At 39.9% G+C, this 22,105-nt stretch overlaps 1 protein-coding gene and 2 long non-coding RNA genes across 3 annotated transcripts in view; 2 read left to right on the top strand and 1 right to left on the bottom strand.

Annotated features, from left to right (window-relative positions):
- LOC111255490 (uncharacterized) overlaps positions 1-20,453 on the bottom strand; it is a 44,972-nt gene extending 24,519 nt beyond the window's left edge. Inside the window, exon 1 of the long non-coding RNA XR_015319044.1 lies at positions 20,316-20,453. This is a non-coding gene — a long non-coding RNA (uncharacterized LOC111255490). The remainder of the gene's footprint in view (positions 1-20,315) is intronic.
- LOC111252231 (uncharacterized) lies at positions 270-13,559 on the top strand. The gene is made up of 2 exons (XM_086977285.1): positions 270-721; positions 9,162-13,559. Exon 2 carries the CDS (start codon positions 9,332-9,334, stop codon positions 10,391-10,393), a length of 1,062 nt encoding a protein of 353 aa, XP_086833411.1. The 5' UTR covers positions 270-721; positions 9,162-9,331; the 3' UTR covers positions 10,394-13,559.
- A 400-nt stretch (positions 20,454-20,853) lies between the features above and the next one.
- Positions 20,854-21,939, top strand: LOC111252233 (uncharacterized). Its single transcript, XR_015319050.1, has 2 exons — positions 20,854-20,988; positions 21,396-21,939. It is a non-coding gene; the product is annotated as an uncharacterized LOC111252233 (long non-coding RNA).
- Positions 21,940-22,105: the final 166 nt, after the last annotated feature.

Here is a 22,105-nt window from a genome sequence, read left to right on the forward strand (position 1 = left end):
CGTTCCTTCGATGAGAATGAGTTCAACGAATAGCACATGCGCGTGATGACCGAGTTTTCACAATAATAATTTCACATAATTGAGCGCTATTGTATCTAGATGGCTTCAAGTGAAGGCATAGCACCGAATTGTCGTAGTTTCTGCCGCCATAGTCAGAGTTAACAGAAATGCATATAAGCAAGGGCGTTAAAATGACCCTTTCCTTAGGGCGGGCTCATCAAATTCGATGTGCGTGCATCTATCCCTTCAGCTTTTGGCACAAAAACTTAACCCACTTCACATAATGAACAGATCCGACAGGAGCTTTCAACCGAAGCAAATTCGTTTCAAACTGCAAAGTGTATGATGGTGCTACGTCGACCAGCACCAAGTTTTCCTGCCTAAATGAAGACGTTTTCGTACGTTCACATAGAGGTCGGGACAGGCGGAATATACGTGCATTTTGAACGGCCGTACACAAACGTGAAGGTAGCATTGCGGACATTGGTAACGTCTTCAACTAACGTTTACTATTGGATTGTCGCAGTTTAAATTAAGCGCTGTCGCTCCGCGACCTGCTCGCGTTATGCATATGACTTGTGCTGTTTGTACAACGGGACATATTACCTACATCATCATGACCATTATCTTCAACAGAATGTTTCATCGCGTGAGGGCTGCTTGCTATAATAGGAGCAAAGTAACAACAATTCTATAGAAATTTAAACGTACAGGAATTTCGGTGAGCTTTTTCCTTAAAAATTTAGATTTGACCAGGTATACGTGCGTAAAGGGAAAGAAACTATTAGTTGATGCAAATGAAATCGTATATCTGATTTTTTCATTTTGTCATCAAGTTGAAATTATGCTAACATCTATGCTATACTTATAGTAGTTCTCACTGTTGAACTAGTACGAAACGTGCCATCAGGGCCCCATTCAACGTTACGGTTGCACGCCAAGCCTCTATCGTCGATCTTTGACAAGTTGTAACGTCCAAAAGCGTATTGAGTTCCTAATCCTACCCCTTCAAACAACCACGCAACCTTGATTCACTTTTGTTCGGTTCCAACATAGCCTTCATACGGCTAAACTGGTTATCGTCTGTCAAAAGTCATATTCTTTTTATTACAGGCTCCGCCACAATATTGGACCAGGGGCAAGAAGAGCACACGTTTGGTCATACCGCGCGTACTTTTGCCTAATGACGCGTATTCAGAGTAGAATCGATTACGTGAAGACGCCAGTCACTTACTCGATGTCTAAAGATAACTTTACATCATCAACCTGATTATATTACGAAAGTATTAGCTAGTTTTCTATCAATGGGGCAAATTTTTCTATAATTTGTTTACACCGACATGTCGCTTTTCGTGTCTAGGTAGGAACATACGTTGGCCGAATCATATTAAACTGAATAGGAAACGCGGTAGCGTTCGCTTTGTCCAATCGTAACTAACAATATCGAATCAGTATCAACTACGTGTGCAGGAGGAGTATTCACTTAGCATCAGGAATTGTCACCCTTGATGAACTTCCATGTGTACGGCAGTATTCTACTTGGTGCTACAGACACAATTGATCGAGTTTGTGGCGAATCAATATCTTTCCAGATCATATAGGATGTATTTTGATACAGCACGTTAAGGAAATAGGACCATTAAATTCGAATAGCGCTAACCGGCCACAGCCATTGCGGGTTCGGCTCTTTCGTTCCACCCTCGATTGTACAGAGAAGCTCAACAAACTGTCGATAATTAATCATTTTCGGCATATCTATTCGAGTGGACGCAGTTCAGCCTTCAGGCACAACAACCATGGCCTATATTTTATATAGTCAAACTACGAAGAAAAAAGCTTCTTTTTTTTTTCGCCCAAAACCTTATAAATTTTAATGCATGGAAAATTGATCAACAGCCATAATTCTATATTTCATTAAATTGGTCTACTCCTTGGCTACTGTTTTTAATAGAAAGCGAATATTCCCACATTTTAAAGTGTATCTGGGTCAAAATTAGAAAAAAAAAAAAAAAAAAAGAAAAAAACACTTTTTTTCTTGACAGCAAAAAACAGAGTCAATTAATCTGGCTAGTTTTTATTTATTCATATAGATTATGTGCAATCTTCGATCTTCAGAAGAATACAACTTGTCATATTTACAGATTTCAAGTAGACCTTATTTAGCCCGAGCGATAGTAAAATCTGGTTCTGTTGTTCTGAAACAGTCGCTGAATACGTATAAAACTCGGATTGAGGAAAACTTTACTGCGATTTTTGGTTCTACACATTGAGAATCCATACAAATGGGTTTGTTGCTATTGCTTACACTAGCAAAGTGATAAACTGTCAATTCAATAGCAACAGTGGTGATGATACAGGAATTTTAATTGTGAGTAGCATTGTTCATTATAGGCAGTAGCCCCGTGATCGTCGACCGGACACCGGACCCGATCCGGTGTCCACCGGACAATAGCTGGTCGACTCGTTCATCCTACTTGTTTCTGACATCTTCCTTTCTCACGGTCGACTTTCCGATTCGGGGTGTTTTTCGTAGGCTTATATAAGTAGGATTATATAAGGAGGATGGCGAAAAGTATTCAGTCGCTTGCAGGAGTTATTTAAGAACTTGAGTTAATCAAAGTAAGTATAACAGTCTCGAGTGTTAGATTCTAGATTGTCTGTAATGCGTCAGGGACCAGTTATAGTATCAGCATGGGACTGATGTCAGCTTTGCTTTCCCCAATCGAAAGAACTATATCTTCACCAACACTACTTTTTACAGCTTTACTTAAATGAACGCTACCGACCGACGATTGAGGCGATGATAACGCCTAGATTCAATGTCAGCCTACTCGCAGGCGTGTATTTATTCATATATAGTTTAATACTGAACTGTGAGGATAGTTCAGTCGCTGACAGCATAATAACATATATCAATATTTCCGTCATAAAACATAGTTAAGTTAAAAAAGGGATTACTGTTGAGTGCGAGCGTCAGTGTAACTAATGAATAAGGCATGTATCAATGTTGTCATATTTAAGGTTTCCCAAATAAATCCATTACAGCAATGAAGTGACATACACAAATCGTTCAGATTTTACAGAAGACACTTTTTACCGACTTATGATTCCCTCTGGTACAGTCTCACATATGAGGTGTCTGCCTGTCCGTCTTTCTGTAGCCTCAGTTTTTCTATAAACTTGTAAGACAAAACAAAAAAAAAATTCAGGGTGTAAGTCTCCGGCATGACTCGCAACGCATCTGTCAGTGATCCATACTCATTCTGGCTTCCAAACTCTCGACGTCACTCGATTTTTCTTCAATAGAAAAGCGTTTCCGGTAGCATCTTTCCGATCTAAACACTTTCTTTTTGAATAAATGACTAATTCTAGAAAAAAATAACTATCTCAGTCCTTGAAGAGGTTAAAAATGCCGCATTCTGTAGAATGACGATCGAAAAAATTGTCAAACATTGGCCAGCAATAACAGAAATATATTTAAATGGCACGAATATGGCAATAGCCAGAAACGCAGCAAGGTTTTTTTTGCCTTCAAGCTGACAGTTCAATTGGATAAAATACGTCCTTTTTACATCAAGCTAACAGAAATTGTATTGAGAACTTGAGAACCAGTATTATATCTTCACTACTTGATATCTAGCAAGCGCGCAGACAACCCATCAGAACGGTTATGCACTGATGTGCACTGACCCATTTTTAAAGTTCGCGCGAAATTAAAAAGGTCTCCTATGAATCCGGAACGGCACTTGAGCTGATATAGTATGGATTTTATTATCATCTTATCCACATTTAGTCGGCATTGTTTGTTGACTATAAAGTATCTTGTCATGTCGCTGCCAAATAAACGATGTTACGTACAGGCTTGTAGTCCAAGAACTATGTTTAATAGCAATTGTCCAGGCTCGTTGATTGGCTTTCTCCATCTTTGGGAATCGCTTTAGAATCGTGCTTGTCGTAACAGGCTGATTACGAGGGGCTTAAAATCAAAAACTAAATCCAATTCGATGCACCGATATAATATTTAAAGCCAAGCAAATATTCTGATGTTATATGCCAGTATGATATCCGAATGTATGAACATTTTCTTTGATGTATGAGCACTTTTTTCACCACCTTGTTTATCCCTGCGTTCGTGTTTTGTATGTGCTATCAGATGGATCTGCCTGTCTGAGAAGTGATACGGTAGTCGTCGTCGGAATGACGACGCAGGTCAATGGTACATTCGCCTGTCGATCGGCCTCTGGCAGTTTCCCTAGAGGAAAGTGTTCATCCATCGATATTCAGTTGCAGTGTCATATCCATCTGGTTACACCCCAGCGACGACCAGATGGCATCGAGGCTGATGTCCAATGGAGCACGCTGCCAATAAAGAGCCGAATCATTAAAAATGTTCGCACAGATTTGGATCGACGCACGGAACGACAACCTACTTTGGGGCAACAGTTTAGATAGAGGCTGAATCAACACGGAATGTTGAAGGCGTTCCGCTAAACTCATTCTATCGATTCAATGGCAAACGTAAAAAAAGAACGTGTTGAACGCGCTGTTTCGTCACGGCAGGCTGATAAAGCAGCATAAGATGGCGTCGTAGATAAGACCTTCCTTCAATCAATCACGGTCGCGTCAAGAACACACTTAGTTGTCTGAAGCAAAGTGTGTCCCGTACCTGGAAGACTCGAATTACAAACGCAGATCTATTCGCTATCAGCATTTCCGTGCAGTCCAGATTGATTCCACTTGTTCATTAGTTAAAAATATTTACACAAAGCGTGCGAAGCTTCAGATAGACTCGCTTGGATTATATTGACGCCTGCTATCATCAGTCATCGCATCTTTATTTCTGCTTTAAAACCGTGCCCCTACGTACGGAAACGTACATTTTAAACGTTTACAATCACTGAGAACTGTTCAACGTGACGCATTATGAGATCTATAGTATTAGTTAATTTTGCCGCCATAAATGTCCGGAGTTTGCTGGAGCGCGTAACAGCTCCTATCTTGCTCAGAGCGTCCATATCGTAAGTATACCTAATATGGCTTGTTTTAATATAAACAGCTGTATATTGTACTTGGACAAACTCCATCTGCCATCTGAGCTTTACTAAAGTGCTCCGTTCGGCCTTTTGCTCGCCTTTCGACGTCCATTTTTGATGGCCACGGCCACACGCTAGCTTACAGGGGGCTGCGAAGCTAGTTTCCTTTGAATCATACGCGTTCTACTATTACTAGAACTAGCATCGTGCCCATCATGATGACCCGAACACTCGCGTCTACGTTTGTATAACTGTTTGTTTTTGAAAATGTAACTATTACATCATAGCGCTACACAAACAGCGAAGGCCTATTCAAGAAAAGAGAAAGCTACTAGATCAACACTATGAATCGTAATGTTAAATGAGGCAAATCGGTGCTGTTAAACATGACCAATTTCTCACTCTGGGTAGTATGTTTCACGACCCATTTATTTCATACAAAATACTACGCTTGTGCGAAATATACCAATTCAATGATAATAGTGTTTGATTATTCTATTTTAACTCGTGCGGCAGGGACGTATGTTGCGAAAGCGAAAGTTGCGTAGCTCAAAACGTTAACGTTGGAAAAGCCTACCAGGCCACCTCCAGGCCTAGCCCAAAAACTGCCATAGGCTTTCGTAGATCTGCATGCAAGTTTGAATATCTGAAGTTTGCCCTGAGGACCTGCGGATGGCAAATGAGTCCTTAAAGTGAAGCTCATGCATGAGCCTTTTCAGGTTCTATCAAAAAACCTATTCTAGCATGCCATACGCACATACACATATCGGGCTGGTCAGTAAACCCATTGTAAAGACAGCCATAATATTGTTCCTTAGCAAATTTTCATTTCCATAGCTTGCATATGATTTAGCTATTCTAGACTGGACTTGAGTGACGAATAGGACAAGGCTATACCACTCACATGAAAGCCTGGAACTTTACTAAGGTAAGAATACTAACTTGTGAGGCAATGCAGGCTTAAATGGTCCGGAAAAAGGACGATTTTACACTTGCCCTAACAATCATGTAGTCGGCTTCACTTAGAAATTGCTTAGCATTACTGAATAATAATTACCTGGTGTTGTTAATTATAATTTAAGCATCGCTTGTGTGTCTAACTTCTAGCAATTTATGTTAAACATGAAGCAATTGACGTTTCGTATGATACTACCCCGTATAAAACAAATCAGTAATTGAGCACGGTCAATGAAGTTATTGTTTGACATTCAATTCTGTGCTATATGAAGCACAGTAATAACTATTGCCTCACGATAACTGGTGGCTCGTGGTAATCGTCGACTGCAAAGTAGACTATGGACTGCGTATTTAGTCTATCTATTAAATGATAATTTTTTCTAGATATCTCCTTTTAAAATCCTCCTCCTTTTAAAAAAAAAAGAATAAAAAGAAGATTAACACCTAACAAATGTTCATCAAAACTCTTCCTCTGAAGTTCCTCAATGAATAACGCAAGCATATAGGCTAACTTTTTCGTGAATGGTTGAAAACTTTTTTTGAAAAGGCCAGAATTCTTTTTATGCATAATTAAGGCAGAAACCGTAGTTAGCGTCCATTCTGGATGTGTGCTTATTGCAAGCAAGCATTTCATACCCTTTACATAGAAAAAAAAAAGTTTTTCCGTTCGTGTCAGACTAATTGAGATAGGCCTGGATTGAGCGCATTGAAATAGTTACTTTAGGTGGCCCCTGTGTAAATAACTTAGCGTACAGTTCAGAAAAAACAGGGTCCTTAGTTGGTAGTAGCAGAGTAGTATAAAAGTAATCAAATAAGAGAGTAGATAAAGGAAATTAAAAAATAATAATAATAACAACGATCTGGCGGAAATCTATTGTTGCAGTAACGTACAACGGCTCCGCGTGTATAATCACTTTGAATGACCGAGGGGCAAAATCGCCTCCTCAAAGTTCAAGATCAGTCCAAAACTGTACACGTTCCTTCAGCGCTTCATATTCAGCCCGTACGTCAGATCTTTGACATATATAATTATCTCCAGTTTAATATAGATAATATCATCACACACAAGAAAGCAAATTCGAAACAGCGCGTATCTATGTGTGTACGCATGTGTATAATACACATTATAGTTTCCGCGTGACTGTTACCAGAATTAGGTCGGTAAGTAACGTGGGTTTGCTAGCCTTTTTGCGTGAAAATTCAATGACTTTTAAGTTCCACATGCACAGCAGAAAATAAAATAGTTATATCTGATCATATTGTAAATAATAGATTATATGTGCGTAAGCAGATTATACAATATAATGCGCGCATTGCACATTCCTAATTCGTTTGCTCTGTCTTGTCATATCCGTTTTTTCATGGATAGTAGAAACCACAGGAGATCTTTCTATAGGCTCATTGTCACAGTAGTAAGAAGGCTATTTAATTGTACGTAGATTAGTGTAGAGAGGCACATCTTTTCAACCAGTGAATAGTTATCGTTCGTTCCGGATATGGAACATTCGTTCCGGAAAGAGAACATCTGAGAGATAGCAACTGGTTGGATCATCGAGTGCTAGCTTTACGGGCCCATGCACTCATCTGCTGGGCACCCACGCTGCTGACAGTTCGCCCAGGTAGCATTAAGCGAGAACACGTCGCTTGCTTCTCCTGGATGCCCGTGTGCATTTGTCTTTCCTTTCTTTTTTTCTATTTGCTTTCTTTTGTTTGTACATCTGCTTCTTTTTTGCTATCGCCTTTCAGCAGCGAAGGATCTGAAGTCACTCGGCCGATACGAATTAGCCGAAAACAACTACACACGAATAGTACCCTATAAATATAGCTCAGGCGAACCTGATCAATGGCCAACAAACCAACGGTGCTCCTTTATTGCATGATACACCTGTTGATAGTAGCCACTATAGTTGCTACACTCTCGTAGAATCGCATAGATTGCGGCCAGCCTCACTAAAACTCTTCTATGATAATAATTGATGTTCTCATCTAAACAATGCTTGGTTATGTTGATAGCATCATAGGCACCCTCTGTCGTCGAGATTTTTTTTCTCTAAATGCACAAAAACCGTGCGAGTACCATCACTTAGTCAGCAAGACAGTCAATCGTGATAGAGAAAGGCGGGACCTAAGTAGGTAAGTACGGTACGGAAATGCAAAAATAACTTTGTCAACTGTTACAGGGGGGGGTCGCATCGAACGAACATGTAAAGCAGAATCAAAGAGATCTATAGAGTTTGCATAGTTCGCTTGAGAGTTACTGGAGCATCTTACCACAAACTAAATGATCCAATACTCAGTAGTTTCATGGGGGTTCTTACTGCTACACGCTGCTGGTATGCCACAGGCTGGTCCGGCAATCTATGCATAAGTCATCGCTGCAAAGCGTTTTTGCTTACGGACGAATTTTTGCCGGTCTACGCGGTCCCCAAGCAGTAGTCTAGGGTGAGCAGCGCTACTGGCATGAGCGATCAGGCCGCGTGCAAAAACAAAAATAGCTGCTTGAACTAATGTGTTGGGACTGACGAGCCAGCTGTCTCCTATAGCAACAAAAAGGTCTGATTCGAAACCGAGAAGAAACAAAGATTAGGTCGGCCATTTGGTTTGTGGATAGTCCTGATTCTTCAATACCTTGCTCCAGCCTACATACCCGCCTTTCTTATCACCTCGCCTGAGCCGTGTGTTGCCAGAGAAAATAGCGAGTATCATCGCTTGGCCGCCCACAAGGGTCGAGCAAGTAAAAATATAGATAGATTCGTCATGAGTGAACAAAATAAATAATGCTAGAACAACTGCGCCGCGAAAACCGCTATTGAAATGGTATATGTTCATCTCGAAAAAAGAAAAATCAAAAAAGTAAGTTGACTACTCATTCAGCTGGTTTAAATTTAAAAAAAAAACAGGTTTGTTCACGAAAGGCTTCGGTTGTGTACCGCTCACAAATTTGGCATAATCCAGCAATGTGCGTGGGTATTTTCGTAAATGATTCACCAGTTACTACTTAGTGCCTATTTGCAGTGCGGTGTTAACACAACGTAACCTCAAAACCATCGCCAAAAATTATTACAACAGGTTTTTCATTATGTTTCGGCTGGCAATGCTTTCTCTCTTCTGTTAGCTGCTAGCCCGCGACTAACTAACGTCGTTGTGTCCTTCTTCTGCTACTGTTTTCAGAGTCCAACTTCTGTCCTTCATATGGGCAACTGTGCGATCCCCTGCCAGCAGCCATTGCTTGGAAATCACCAAAAGAAAAAGAAGACTGGACTAAATTGATCAGCTCAACGACGCCCTCGGAAAAGTCAACGACGAACGGACGAGGAAGCTGAATACTGGCAAAGTACACGATGGGGCCTGTGACACCACTTTATGCGGAGACATTGATAACGGCTTCGGACTCGATCAGTCCCGAGCTTCCAGAAGATCTCTACGAATTAGCCGAATTCCGCTTTGGTTTCCGGTCAGCTCGCGCCGCCGTTAACATTGTGGCGATCGCGCTTTCCATAACGATATTGGCCTCTAGTCGATGGCTACATCGGCCAGCTAGCCCGCTGTTCATACTGATCTTGCATGTTCTATTCGTCAATACCCTAATTGCTTTTATTCACGTACTGTTTTACGCTGAGACGGTTGCTATCGATAAACCTGCGTTAAGGCAGTTTCATTGTGCGGCATTGCTGGCTCAATTTGTCACAGCAACGGCTTTTTTCGTAGCAGCGCTGAATCTTCTAACTGTTGGCATCATTCACGCGATTGAGTTATACCGTCCCGTCATCTGGATTCATACGACGATGCTATCAAAACATCGAGCGTTCGGTGTGATTATTCTCGAGTGGTTCGGGGCAGCATTATTGTTCGCGTACTTCTATTTGCCACGGCCGGATTTTACGAGCGCGGCCTGCCAGTCGCATCCGACAGACCTATTCGATATAGATGTGCTACTCATTGTTACAACTGTAGTCATGGCTCCATTTGGCCTTTCTTGGCTTCTTTACTGCGCATTAATCATTTCGCTGTGCTGCCAATCGTCACGATATACCGACGCGTCGCGTAATCACCTCTACACCTCCCTCTATGTACTAATAACATTCAGCATAGGCTTCTTGCCGGATTTAGTATTTGCAATACTGTTTTGTGAGCACTGCCCGCTATACGGCTCTCATTGGGACGGCTATTATTTGGCGATGGCCGCTGATATGGTAAGAGCAGCTTTGATGAGCACAAAGTTTCTCCTCGACCCCATAATCTGCATATGGCGAATATGGGAAGTGCGCTCAAGTCTACGAGAGATGCTTTCCTGTTGGGAAGGAAATGGTGTTGATGGAGCCAAAGACAGGGCGGAATCGCCTGAGGGGAACGGTCGCTCTATATCGACAGTGTCCACATCGATCATTGGTTTTTACGAGTAAGACCAGCTCTGACAACGTGTCATTATTGACAAGGTATTTACAAAAACGCTGTAATGCTGCTTTTCGTCCAAATAAAAGGTGCCTGTCTATTCCCTAACCAGAACATACATTGATTACACGCATGTGCATCCACAAGCGCAGTAGGTGTACGTACTGTCGCATCTGTACACATACACCACGACACCATGTGCATGTGCACATGTCTGGTCGACGGTCAGTAGATAGCTAGCATGAATTTGTACGTGCCTTTTTTTTCTGGACGAGAAAATCCTATTCAGAAGATAGAATATTGGCGACTTTTTTTGAAGATCGAATGGAACCCCGTTGCTTCACCAACAACATTGTACCTGATAAGTGAATTATAAAACTTCTTTTACAAGTCCAAAGGTGTAATTAGAAATTTTCGATGTCCTGTAATGAAATTTCTCTGTTAACGCGTTTGGCTGAACAATGTAAAGATTTAGCTAGTTACGGCGTGCTAAAATTAGAGGACCACCCAAAGATACTGCTACATACGTGTGCATGACGTACGAGTACGATGATATTTAGCCGTGGATATAATCAGTATGCCCCAAGGGACATGTTTCGAATATGGAAGAAAAATACTCTAGCACAATATTGCCACGATTTCCACAATAGCTGCATGATGAGATACGCACATAACTGGTTTCGGGGTGGCTTTAGGGGTTGCAGTTTATTCAGGCGCACCCAAATGGGGGATCCCCAATGAAATGGCTGAGTGCGGACAGACGCCTTTATAATTACCTAACCAAAAAGTTCTGATCAAGTTGAACAGTCTAACGATAATGGATCGATGCATGCTGAGAGCGATGGACAAACAACGCTTGCTATAGCTGAGTAATAAAGTCAGCAATGAACTCTGTTAAATAAATAAAATTGTGTCAGTCGTTACAAAACGAAAAAAATGTGTACAGGCCCCGTTTCTGACTCGAAGAAATAACGATTGACACGCTAAACGAGAAAATATATACATTGAAAAGCCGCTACCCGGTCCGAAATTATAGTCGCGTTGGCTTGGTATCATTATTGCCATTGCTGCTTGATTAATATTTCTGTTATCACGAAATATTACAGCTTCAGTAGAATTTCAGAAGCAACGAAGCTCAAATACTACATCATATGGCACTCATTCGGCGATCATGACCGTTAACGTACACTTCACTTGCTAATCATGAATCAGAGATATCAACAAATGTATTCTGTTGTCACCATCGATTTGGATCCTTACGACCGCTCCCTGTATGCCAGTGACATCTGAAGACAATGATACGGATGAACTGATGTTGGTAGCGGCGCTTATTGTCATCGAAGAGGCTTCTATTTGGAACGGTCCGAGCAAACCGAAAGAGGTGGTCCTCTCCATTGCAGTTCAATCATTGGCCTCTGTCGTCCGTAATCGCGGCGTAACTTATAACAGCGTACGGCCAGAGCGAAGCCGATATAGGACAAGTGTACGGAATCAATTGGTTCGCCAATAAAGACAAGTGGTAAATACCGTCGCACATGAACAGTCAGGCAAGCATATATGCGTATACAGACAGGTACATATGACCAAAAAAACCGAAGCATAAAAATTAAATACAACGATAGGAACACCATTTTAGCTACCATGGGCTATCGCGGTGTATTATAAAGCTGCACACAAGGGACAGGACCTCTAGTAGTAAGATTCTTTCGTTCTGGAGATCTTTACAAGTAGGTCCTTCACAGCTGTTAGCCTTGTTATTGTTCCAACCGAAATATAATTTTGTCCGCACCGCGGCCTAATTACAAATACTACCATAGCCACGTCAAAGCAGGTGGGCGAGGCGAGGAACGACCTCAATATAACGATGAAAAGAGGAACTGCGTCCTTTCCAATTGTTTGGGAGTGTGCTCTGCTTCGCTACGGACGCCTTTGAAGACTACAAATAATAATAATAGTAACTGTTAGTTAAAATTCTCCCAGTTTCAGATCGCCACGTGTCTGCGTGCATACTAAGTAAATACACGAATAGCGTGGATAAACACTGAGAAAAAACAAACCATAGATCCTCATTATTCCTCGGCACGATACCATAATCACAATAAATGACCTTCAGTCATTTCACGGATGCTTGTTGACTGTGTCTCTATGTGTGCGTCTGTGTGTATGTATGCGCTACAAGGTAGTTACGGCGCATAGAGGCCCTCAGGCACCAGCATGACCGCAACAAGGCCACTAACGTCCTATGAAGTCGCGTAATGCTTCTCTGATGCTTAATTATCAACGCGAAGTAGTAGCGATAATTTCAAAGTAGCTTAACTGTCGGAAATGGAATAGACAATAGGGGGAGAATGTGTATCTGCTTTTATCAAAAGCAGACCTAAAACATTCAACTATTTCTTATACATTGAAGTAAACAGCAGCATATACATTAAGTTTTCATGTACAATAACGGCCGTTTGAACTTCAGCAAGTAAGTAAACGAGAAAAGACAGAACTTTTTTGAATAGAGTGACGTAGAAACGCTGTTTAGTACAGATCAAAGCTATTCAATAACTAAAGCTAACAATGATAAATCACCACTTTGTCCGGATGCGAAAAACATCAAGAGAAAAAAATAAATAAGAAACACGTGCCACGTGCGTGTCATTGCCTATGGAAGTAAAACACCTTTGAGAAGGGACGCTACACTTATACCGGTATCCGCAAGAGGGCACCCACTGCTTCCTCTCATCTCGATTTTTGATCCTTATAGTCTGGACATCGCAGAGACCATTACAGTTAATGACATTAAAATTTAATGAATCAAAGTGTGTCTAAAAGAAAATAGGGTTTATGCGAAATTTATAGCGCATATACAGTTCTATTGTTGGCGTTCTATTCTATACACGGTAAGCCTATATAATAGTGTGAAGTCCTACGGCACAATCGCTGTCCCAACAGAGCTACCCTAACTAACGCTACGGTTTTCATAACTAAATACAAGGTAGGTGAAGTTATAAAAGAGATTGCCTAAGTGGTTTTTGCTGACATTTACGTCCTGTTTATGTCGAATATGTTTTTTACATTCTCTGTAATACATGTGTAACAGTTATAGTAGTTGTATTCATTCTACCGTTTACAAATGGAGATAAGTTTTAATTACTGTTTACCAAATAATATCTACTCGCGAAATTTACCTTACTTCTATCACAATAGAGGTAGAATACAGAGCTTGCTATTTGTAAATGTGAAAAGTCAAAAAGCAGCTTCATTTTGTTATATTAGTAATACAGTCGAGAAGCAAGAACCACCATCAGCCTGTAACCCTTCTGTGCTGTCAGGGAAAAGCAATGATGCATGTACTAGATATATTTTAGTTACACCCATGGATCCATGAAGAGTCCGGCTGTCGTGAAGTCGACGATCGAGTACCATCAGCGGCTGAAAAATTGAAAGCGACATTGGACGATAAAACGATTCAACAATAAATATAGCCACTGACAGCATACTGCCGTATCTTGGTGAAAAAAATGTATTGCTTTTCACACAAAAAAGAGAGACCTAAACCTCGTTACTTTGGCCATAGTCAGGGAGTTGTCTGATCAAAGAGAGAGAGAGGGAGAAAGCAAGAGAGAGAGAGAGAGAGAGAGAGAGAGAGAGAGAGAGAGAGAGAGAGAGAGAGACGAGATGTGATATTAACCATAGAGCCGAAATTCTGACAAATCGCTGCGTTTGAATAGTTCGGCGAATCAAGCATCTCCTAATTTCATATCGAACACACTTATATTAGGTTGCTAAAATATCATGTCATCATTTCACACAGATTTGTCCAGGGTGTGTGGTTCGCGTCCTAATTAACGCCTTGCTTTTTGGTTATTCATTAACATATCAAACAGAAGTTGTTGTACCATTCACCTAATAGATCCTTGATCTTATTATAGAAATGTCCTAATGTCTGCAAATCTGGATTTCGCCACTGGAAGCCGTTGGCCAAATTTGATTAATTCGATTCTTCTTAATGTCTTCGTAGCTAGACAGCACACAATGATACTGTTCCACGATATGTGAAGCTCATTATTTATTGTTCCTCTGTGCTCATTTTGCAACATGCAAAGGAATAGGGTCAAACGTCGGGAAGTCGGAGCTTAGCAGTGTTCCACTACTTCTACAGCCTTAGCAGACAGGGGCCAACTGAGCTATAACAGGGTATTCAGCTTTTATTTAGACATTTGCTAATATATAATGCGTAGCATGAAGGGACGTCGCGAAATGACCCATCTAACAGCGCAAGTTTGTTCCAACAATCTTACAGCTCAGTTGAATGGAAGTACTTACCGATCCTGAAGCTCAGGACAATATAACACAGAAGTCGACCGACCCTTTTAACCAACATACACAAACGACATTTTGAATAGCTTAAATGGACAGAATAAAACGCTATATGTACCACTATCTCGTTTGATAACTTACCATTTTTACTAGGCGCTACCATGGACAGATACTACAATGCATACGGTCAAAACGCTGCCAATATGTTATTAGCTGGTAGTTTTGACTTCTGCAAAATATACACAACAATGTACAACAGAAGAAAAATATTGAGTAATTATCAAGCACTAAACAGTTATTAAGAGAATTGCTCAAAAGGGTCATCTTTCTCTTATATTACGCGTGTTATAAGACGAATTTTCTCTCGTAGAGGCCACTTCCATCAAAGCATTGCCTCATCAAACCTCCATTCAAAATAGCACGAAAACCGTTGAAGCTTTTATCTATGAATATATACTTGATGCTTTTGAATGCTCGAATTCACTTACTGAAGAGGTAATAAAGCTCAGCAAAGAAAACATTGTTCCGGACAGACTCATGGGACCATGGGATACCGATCTTATTTAGCAGAGAAAAATGGAAATTTCTGAATAAAAAATTGCTTTGGCAATTATAAATTTTGTGCTAATCTGTGAGATTGATGGCGTTCGAAAACATCCCAACTCACCTAGTTTCACTTACCTACTCAAGGCAATCATATAACTTTCGAAGTTGTGTCTACTAAATCACAACTTTCAATTTTCTTACTTTCAAACGAATACAAGCGCACACCCCGGTTCTATTCGTCTTTAAGCCTTCAACGATCGAGTTCCAAGTTTTGAAACAATCCGTACATAAACATTCTCTTAATAAAACACTATACGATCTAATTAAGTTAGGAAAAAGAAAATAATCGTTACTTTACATATTTTTAACAAAAATCAAAATTCGAAAACCAAAGATTTTGTTTTAAAAAAAAAAGACTTTCCATTCTGAGGGCTATAGGCTTTCGCTACAGCCGAAGAAAAATTGCACAAAAAGAGCCAATCTTTAATTTTAAAACTTTTACCAGCAGCTGTTAAATATTCCTAGCAACTAATTCTTAAATTGTGTGTTTATAATAAATCGATGCTGTATAGTTTAACTTATGCACTCTTCAACCAAAAGGTTAACCGTCTACGACGCCGCGCTATACTGCAATCTAAAATGCTCTCGTTCCCAGATGCGAATCAGCCTAAACGAATAAACAAACGAAAAAACCTTTCTATCTTGTAATTGTCTACGATAGGACTCGTCTTTCGCTGCGAACTTAACTAAGAGAACTAACTTAACGAAGACTAAAAAAGTCTTCGCCGAAAAAGCCGTCGTTTCAGTTTAAGAGTGTACCTTCTACTCAACATGATGACTCCTCTTTAAAATAAGACAATCTATTGCACACAACCAAATACTGACGTTATCTTTTGCCATTATAGGACCTAAATACTAAACACAAGCATTCAGCAGTTAGTTTTGAAAACTTTGATTTGACTTTGAAGAACTTTGATTGAGAAGTTTAAGTGGGAAGATAATGACATCAGGAATGTAGGGAACTTCATGACTGAAGACTAAATCTCTTGACAGGAGAAAAAAATTAAATTTGAATACCTTCTAGGATATTGATTATTAATTAAGGAAGATCAATTGTGCCCGGGTGGCGGATTATAAAGTTACTCCCGTAAAGGCATAAAGGTTCTATCTCACATATCTTTACGCCGAGCTTGATGGAAAGGTGTGCGCTTAATTCTATATTCAGCTTGCCAGGTTATGGCCACGAAAATATTGCTAAGTGGATTAGTCTGTCTGTCCTGTGAGAAGGACCCAGCCAAACTATAACTCCTGCCTTATCAAACCTAATATTCAGTACTGCCAGACCCTTTCAGGCCCAAGGTAACCCTAAATCGTTACAAAAGTAACAGGATTTCCCTATTTCCCGATCATGAAAATAGGTTATTCTTGAGATCAATATTTTCTGAAGGTAGGTGTGGGAATGGAAAGCACGCAGTGTTGCTATTTGAGCACAGTTTGAAGCCTTATCCAACTCCGGCAATTAGGATCGGGCTTGATGCGGCACAATATGAGCTCAGCAATATCGTATTTTTCCACTGTTTCCATCGAGAAAAAAGAAAGTGACCAAACAATGAGTGACAAAAATGTCCTATGCTACTCGTTGCAAATAACAAAGTAGGTCATCTCTAATTTGAACAAAGAATAATTGTTTTTTTACTTGCCTAGTTAAAAATGTATAAACATTTCATATACGGACCGAGGACGCTAATAGCTATCCCAAAACTGGGAGCCATTTAACATTAGTTTTCACTATATCAGACTTTTTGCAGCGATATTTTCCTCACAAAACTTACTGGATAGGCTCAGCAAGGAAAGCCAGCTTCCATGTAATTAGCTTGATGCCCAAAAAACTAAGGCCATACCACGAAGCTTAAGCTTGAAGAGCTATATTCACAGATTCAGGAACCATTCGGGAAGGCTATTTTTTCTCAGTTACAGGAAACTCTCTAAATGAGGTAGTCTCGGTAGCCCAGAACTTATAGAACGCTAGACTGTGTTTGCTAGGATAAATTTAAGCTTCGGGCTATCGAAAGAATAGACATTGCATTTTACACTCACGACAACGCCCCATAACGTACGAAGAGTAGTTGTCTCCGCGCACACGAGATTCTAATCCTTCGCAGAATAGTGCACATAGGCGTTTGACTTTCCGAACGGACACATTTAACGCGATTAGTAACCTCCGTGCGAGGTTATCAGGTCGTGTTCATTACCTATCTAAAAATCTACGCCAACTATTTTTTTTTCGCGGATCAGAAATGCAGTTACTGTCTTCACTGTTGATACAAATCGACCTTTCCGTGGAAACCAAACAACCATATTGCAGCAGAGGTGACCTCAAGCATCGATATTCGTCCAATAAAATTAAAATTGATATACTGAGAAAACGAGATTCGTCAAAATGGCATCTTATAAAAACGTCGTGACCTTCAACCTTTGTCACAAAAGTAGTCATAATTTTATCAAACGTTTCTTTTTCAATCGCCTGCAGGAACTCTCAATCTAATAACATTAGTCAGAGTACTTTACTCTGACTTAATGTTATGTCTTTCCTGGATTAACTTAAAGGAATATATCTCACCGACTTTCGCAGTCATCAACCAACACGTTGAATTATCGTCAACCTTTGCTCTCCTTCGATATCAGTGTGTAGAGGAACACATTAGCTCGATAAAGCAAGTCTTGTTGAAACTTGGCACTGACATTTCTCTATTAGAAAATATAGTCGCTTAGTTTAATGTGCCACTTAAAATTTCCCTCAACACTTTTACATGGTAGACCGTTTTTCATCAGCTCCGCGAGAAGCGAAGCATTAGAATGGCTCTAACATTACACATTTGATGACTAGCAATCAAGCACATAACGCTTTTGACGACTCCATCACCATCCTTTCGAAACTCATCAAGCCCAATCCTGACTGTATCCTGTAACGAGACAAGTCTAACAAGTAGTAACTCACCGTTGACTCCCTGCGGAAATTGTGCGAGAAGATTCAATGGGCGGATTTTAATTATCCAGGATAGTTGTTGTTAGCTAAAGTTTGACTCTTCTACTCATAACACGGGAATGAACTATTTGACAAGCTTATGCCATTCTATAGGTTATCAATTGACATGCTTTCTCTATAAGGGCACGAACTTCATTAACCGATACAGAATAATTAATGTCCTCCGAATAAAAATATAGGTTTATCTCCACTAAACAAATGAAAAAAAACTATCGAGTCTACTAGATCTCCCGCCAATAGCTACATTTGAAATGAAGATTACACTTCTTAAAGTAATACATATAATAAAGTAAGTTTCACATTAGTGAAAGGATAAGGATGCACGCAAGCATATGTTATCCTCTCATACTTATTTCTGCTTTACATGATTAGGGTCATGTAAAAAAAATGAACATTTCTATTAAAAATTACCGTTGATAATTCTGTATCAATTACAATTATTTTATATATGAAATGCTTGTTTTTGTACTAAATCGTTAAGCATGGTTTGTGGGTACTGCGTGGTTGCGTCCAGTAGATTCGCGTTCAATATATGCTAAATCCTTGCTGCTGTAGTGCTTTGTACGCACTTAAACTGCAGAACTGGGTGATAAAGAACACAGCCAAGGGCATGGACTTCGATTGGGTTTCCCACACTTGTTTTGCAGTAGGAACAGTGTAGAAGCAGCTACGTAATATCAATACGGAGCATCTGGCCTTCGTCTAGAATTGAGTATCAACCAACCCATATATCTTACACTCTCTTTCAGGATGTAAGCTCATGCAGTTGGACTTCTTCTTGGCAAAAGAAAAACACTTAAAAAACAAGGACAAGCAATTGGTCGTACGACCATGCTAAAATTACGAAAAAATAAAAATTATCTACGTAAAACTAGATATTCAAAGAACATTTTTATTTTTACATGAAACACACATGATCTTATAAAAATGAAGTAATCCTATTGGACAACGACGTTTGGCGCTATCTTTTTTCTTGCGTGACCCTATATCTAAAGTGCCTCAGAGATTTTGGCTCTAAACTATTTTTAAACAACACTAAGGAAGTCGTGGGGTGCGGGCGCCCGACCTCTTATCGAATAACAACTAAGTGTGTTCTTCTAGTTGGCCTTCTTGGCGGCATCTTGCCTTCTCATGACGTACCTCCCTTTTTTCACCAGGCACAATTTAGTATCTCAGGGTCGGTACAGAGAAGCTTTGGCTATTCATTAATGCAAACGAACGTTTACAATGTTGAATATTCAACGAAGATGTTTACTTTTCGCAAAACACCGCAGGCAAAACGCGATGCGGGGCTACACAAATTTGCCCAATTTGAAAATGACTAGTGTGAACTTTTGTTGGCCTGTCAGAAGGGAGGCTCAAGGCCATGAATGAAGTCCAGCAGAAACAAAGGATAACCATATTCATACTCTTTTATATTTATTCGCCCTCACGCCTCACGGATTCTGCCAGAAGATCGTAGTGTGTAGCGCTCGAATTCTAATTTAAACCATTTCGTATGTCTCTCACGTTGGTCATATATAGCGAGCATGTTATCACCGCAATGGCAGAAACGTTCCGACTGCTGGACCAACATAATACCCAAAAATGTATATACTCAATGGGAACCAACTAATTTAATAACCAGGGTAAATAGCAGAGATGCGAAAAGAAAGCAGATATCCCTAGAATTGTTAATACGTGTTTCCTGGGTGATGTTGTTTCGAAAGGCGTTTTTGCAAATAGTAGTCCTTCGAACAAGGAAACTTTTCTCTGCTTGGCCTAGCCGCGGTATTTTTGTGGACGGTTCATTTTTTCATTGGGCCCTGACCAAAAGTGTTCGAGATCGTTTCGCCAAGGCCGACATTGATAGGCTGTTGATTCAATGTCAATAGAGAGACTGCTCGTACACAATGACAAATACGCTGTTACGTGTTTCGAAATGCGTATAGCTCACCGGGTGGCTTAAAAAAGCATCTAATCTAATATCGGAAGTACACTAGCTAGAAGTATATTGTCGCGTTCGGTTAAGTAATTCATCAAATTCATCTCACGTTTTTGATCCAGGCCGTCGGAAGTAACCATACGTCACAATTGCATGAGTCTCTCCCTTCTCATTGCATGCACTGAGCCCAAATATACACAAACGGTGAAAGGTAATGCTGTAATGTTGCTGCTTTAAGAGCTCACGGCGAGAGGCAGACGAATCAGTGATCCATACAATCATCATCGCCGCCATTGTATTTATACACTTATAGTTAATCACGATCGGAGACAGAGAGGGAGAATGCCGGTCTTGTCGTGCACAGCGCCGCTAGATTAGCAGACATCCAAATCACAACTACTGGCCGTTTAATCCTGTTTTAGTTTTGCTCGCTGCCTCTTGTATCTATAGAGAACAGGGTGTATTGTTACCAAGATAATTCGACATTTTAACTAATTTTTGATACGTGTACACTCTTATCAGATCCACTTAGCAATTCGACAAATTATCTACCTAAGCAAGATTGTCACGATGCACAAATGGATGTTATACGGCACATACTAATATGATTAGGCGGTTCTGGGTCATTGATGCAGTTATTGGTGTCTTCTACATCGAATATAGTGAAAATTCCAAAGAAAATCCATAAGATCAGTGTTGATCAGGCCAATTTAAGAAAATGGCCTAATATTCCTTACTACGATCTGAATGTTGCTGTTGTACGGATTATGACACTGTCTGAGGTGCCGAGCCGCGCGTTAACGAATAGTAGTTTACGAATAGTAGATTTAAATTAATCTCATGTAATATCACATTATGAGCACGTGTTTGATAGTAGAGATTCTTAGATTTATAAACCGCATTGTGTCTCTCATCACGAATATATATACATATGGTATTATAGTGGTACTGATATATATATATATATCAATGCCATTTCAACACGTCATGCCACTAAATAAAAGTACTTCGATTAAAAATAATATAAGGATATCTCTATTAAAGTATTGAATTTAGTAGTATACTTATGATTCGCTACGATTGAATATGTCATTAAATATTTATATAAAACATTTATACGTATATATATAAAAAAAAAAAACCGTCAGCTTTTGTTTGGATTTATGCTGTATCACTATTTTCTTTCCAGGATTACGCCTATTGCACATGGTCTATCCCCTGCGAAAGCGATTTCACCGTGCGCGCACAAGTCAAAATTTGCACTTCCGGCTTGGTGCCTCCAGCGTTGAAAAACTGGGCAAACGGAGTGCAAGCGTCATCCTTGTAAGACACGATTTCCGTAAAAAAATATAAGAAAACTCCAAAAATGCATTGGCGTACAACTATCCTTTCGAGTCTTCAAGGAAATTTCAGGCCTCTTTTATGATCACTTCATGGAGAACATCAAAAAGAAGCCAAGTAGTTATCTCTTATTAGTGCGCTCATTAGTGCGTTCCAACTAACAAAGATTTCTTTCATCTGGTACTTCAAGCGCATTTGTTCTCACGCAGAGTATTCATAGTCAGTGAGAAAAGAACCCAAAATTGGACGAAACAATCGCAAAACATCAGACAACATATTCGTAATGTTTCAAATTCACAATCCTAACTCTGCTATCCATTTCCAACAACCCAGTGATTTCGTTATACAGTACTCAGATTTTAAATATATCTCGTCTTTTTTCAATCAGTAATTCCTGATAAGTTTCATAACGTTATGTCTCAGAGATTTGCAGAACCAAAGCTTAACTCGAGTTTCGCACATTTGGAGGGTAACCACCAGCATTCGTTGTTGATAGAAGCATATTCTTTAAAATTATTTACTTCGTTCTTTTTTATTTCAAAGTACATGTCCTTACCT

Source organism: Varroa destructor, unplaced genomic scaffold, assembly GCF_002443255.2.
Source record: "Varroa destructor unplaced genomic scaffold, Vdes_3.0 BEIS01000001.1, whole genome shotgun sequence".
Classification (NCBI taxonomy): Eukaryota; Metazoa; Arthropoda; class Arachnida; order Mesostigmata; family Varroidae; genus Varroa; species Varroa destructor.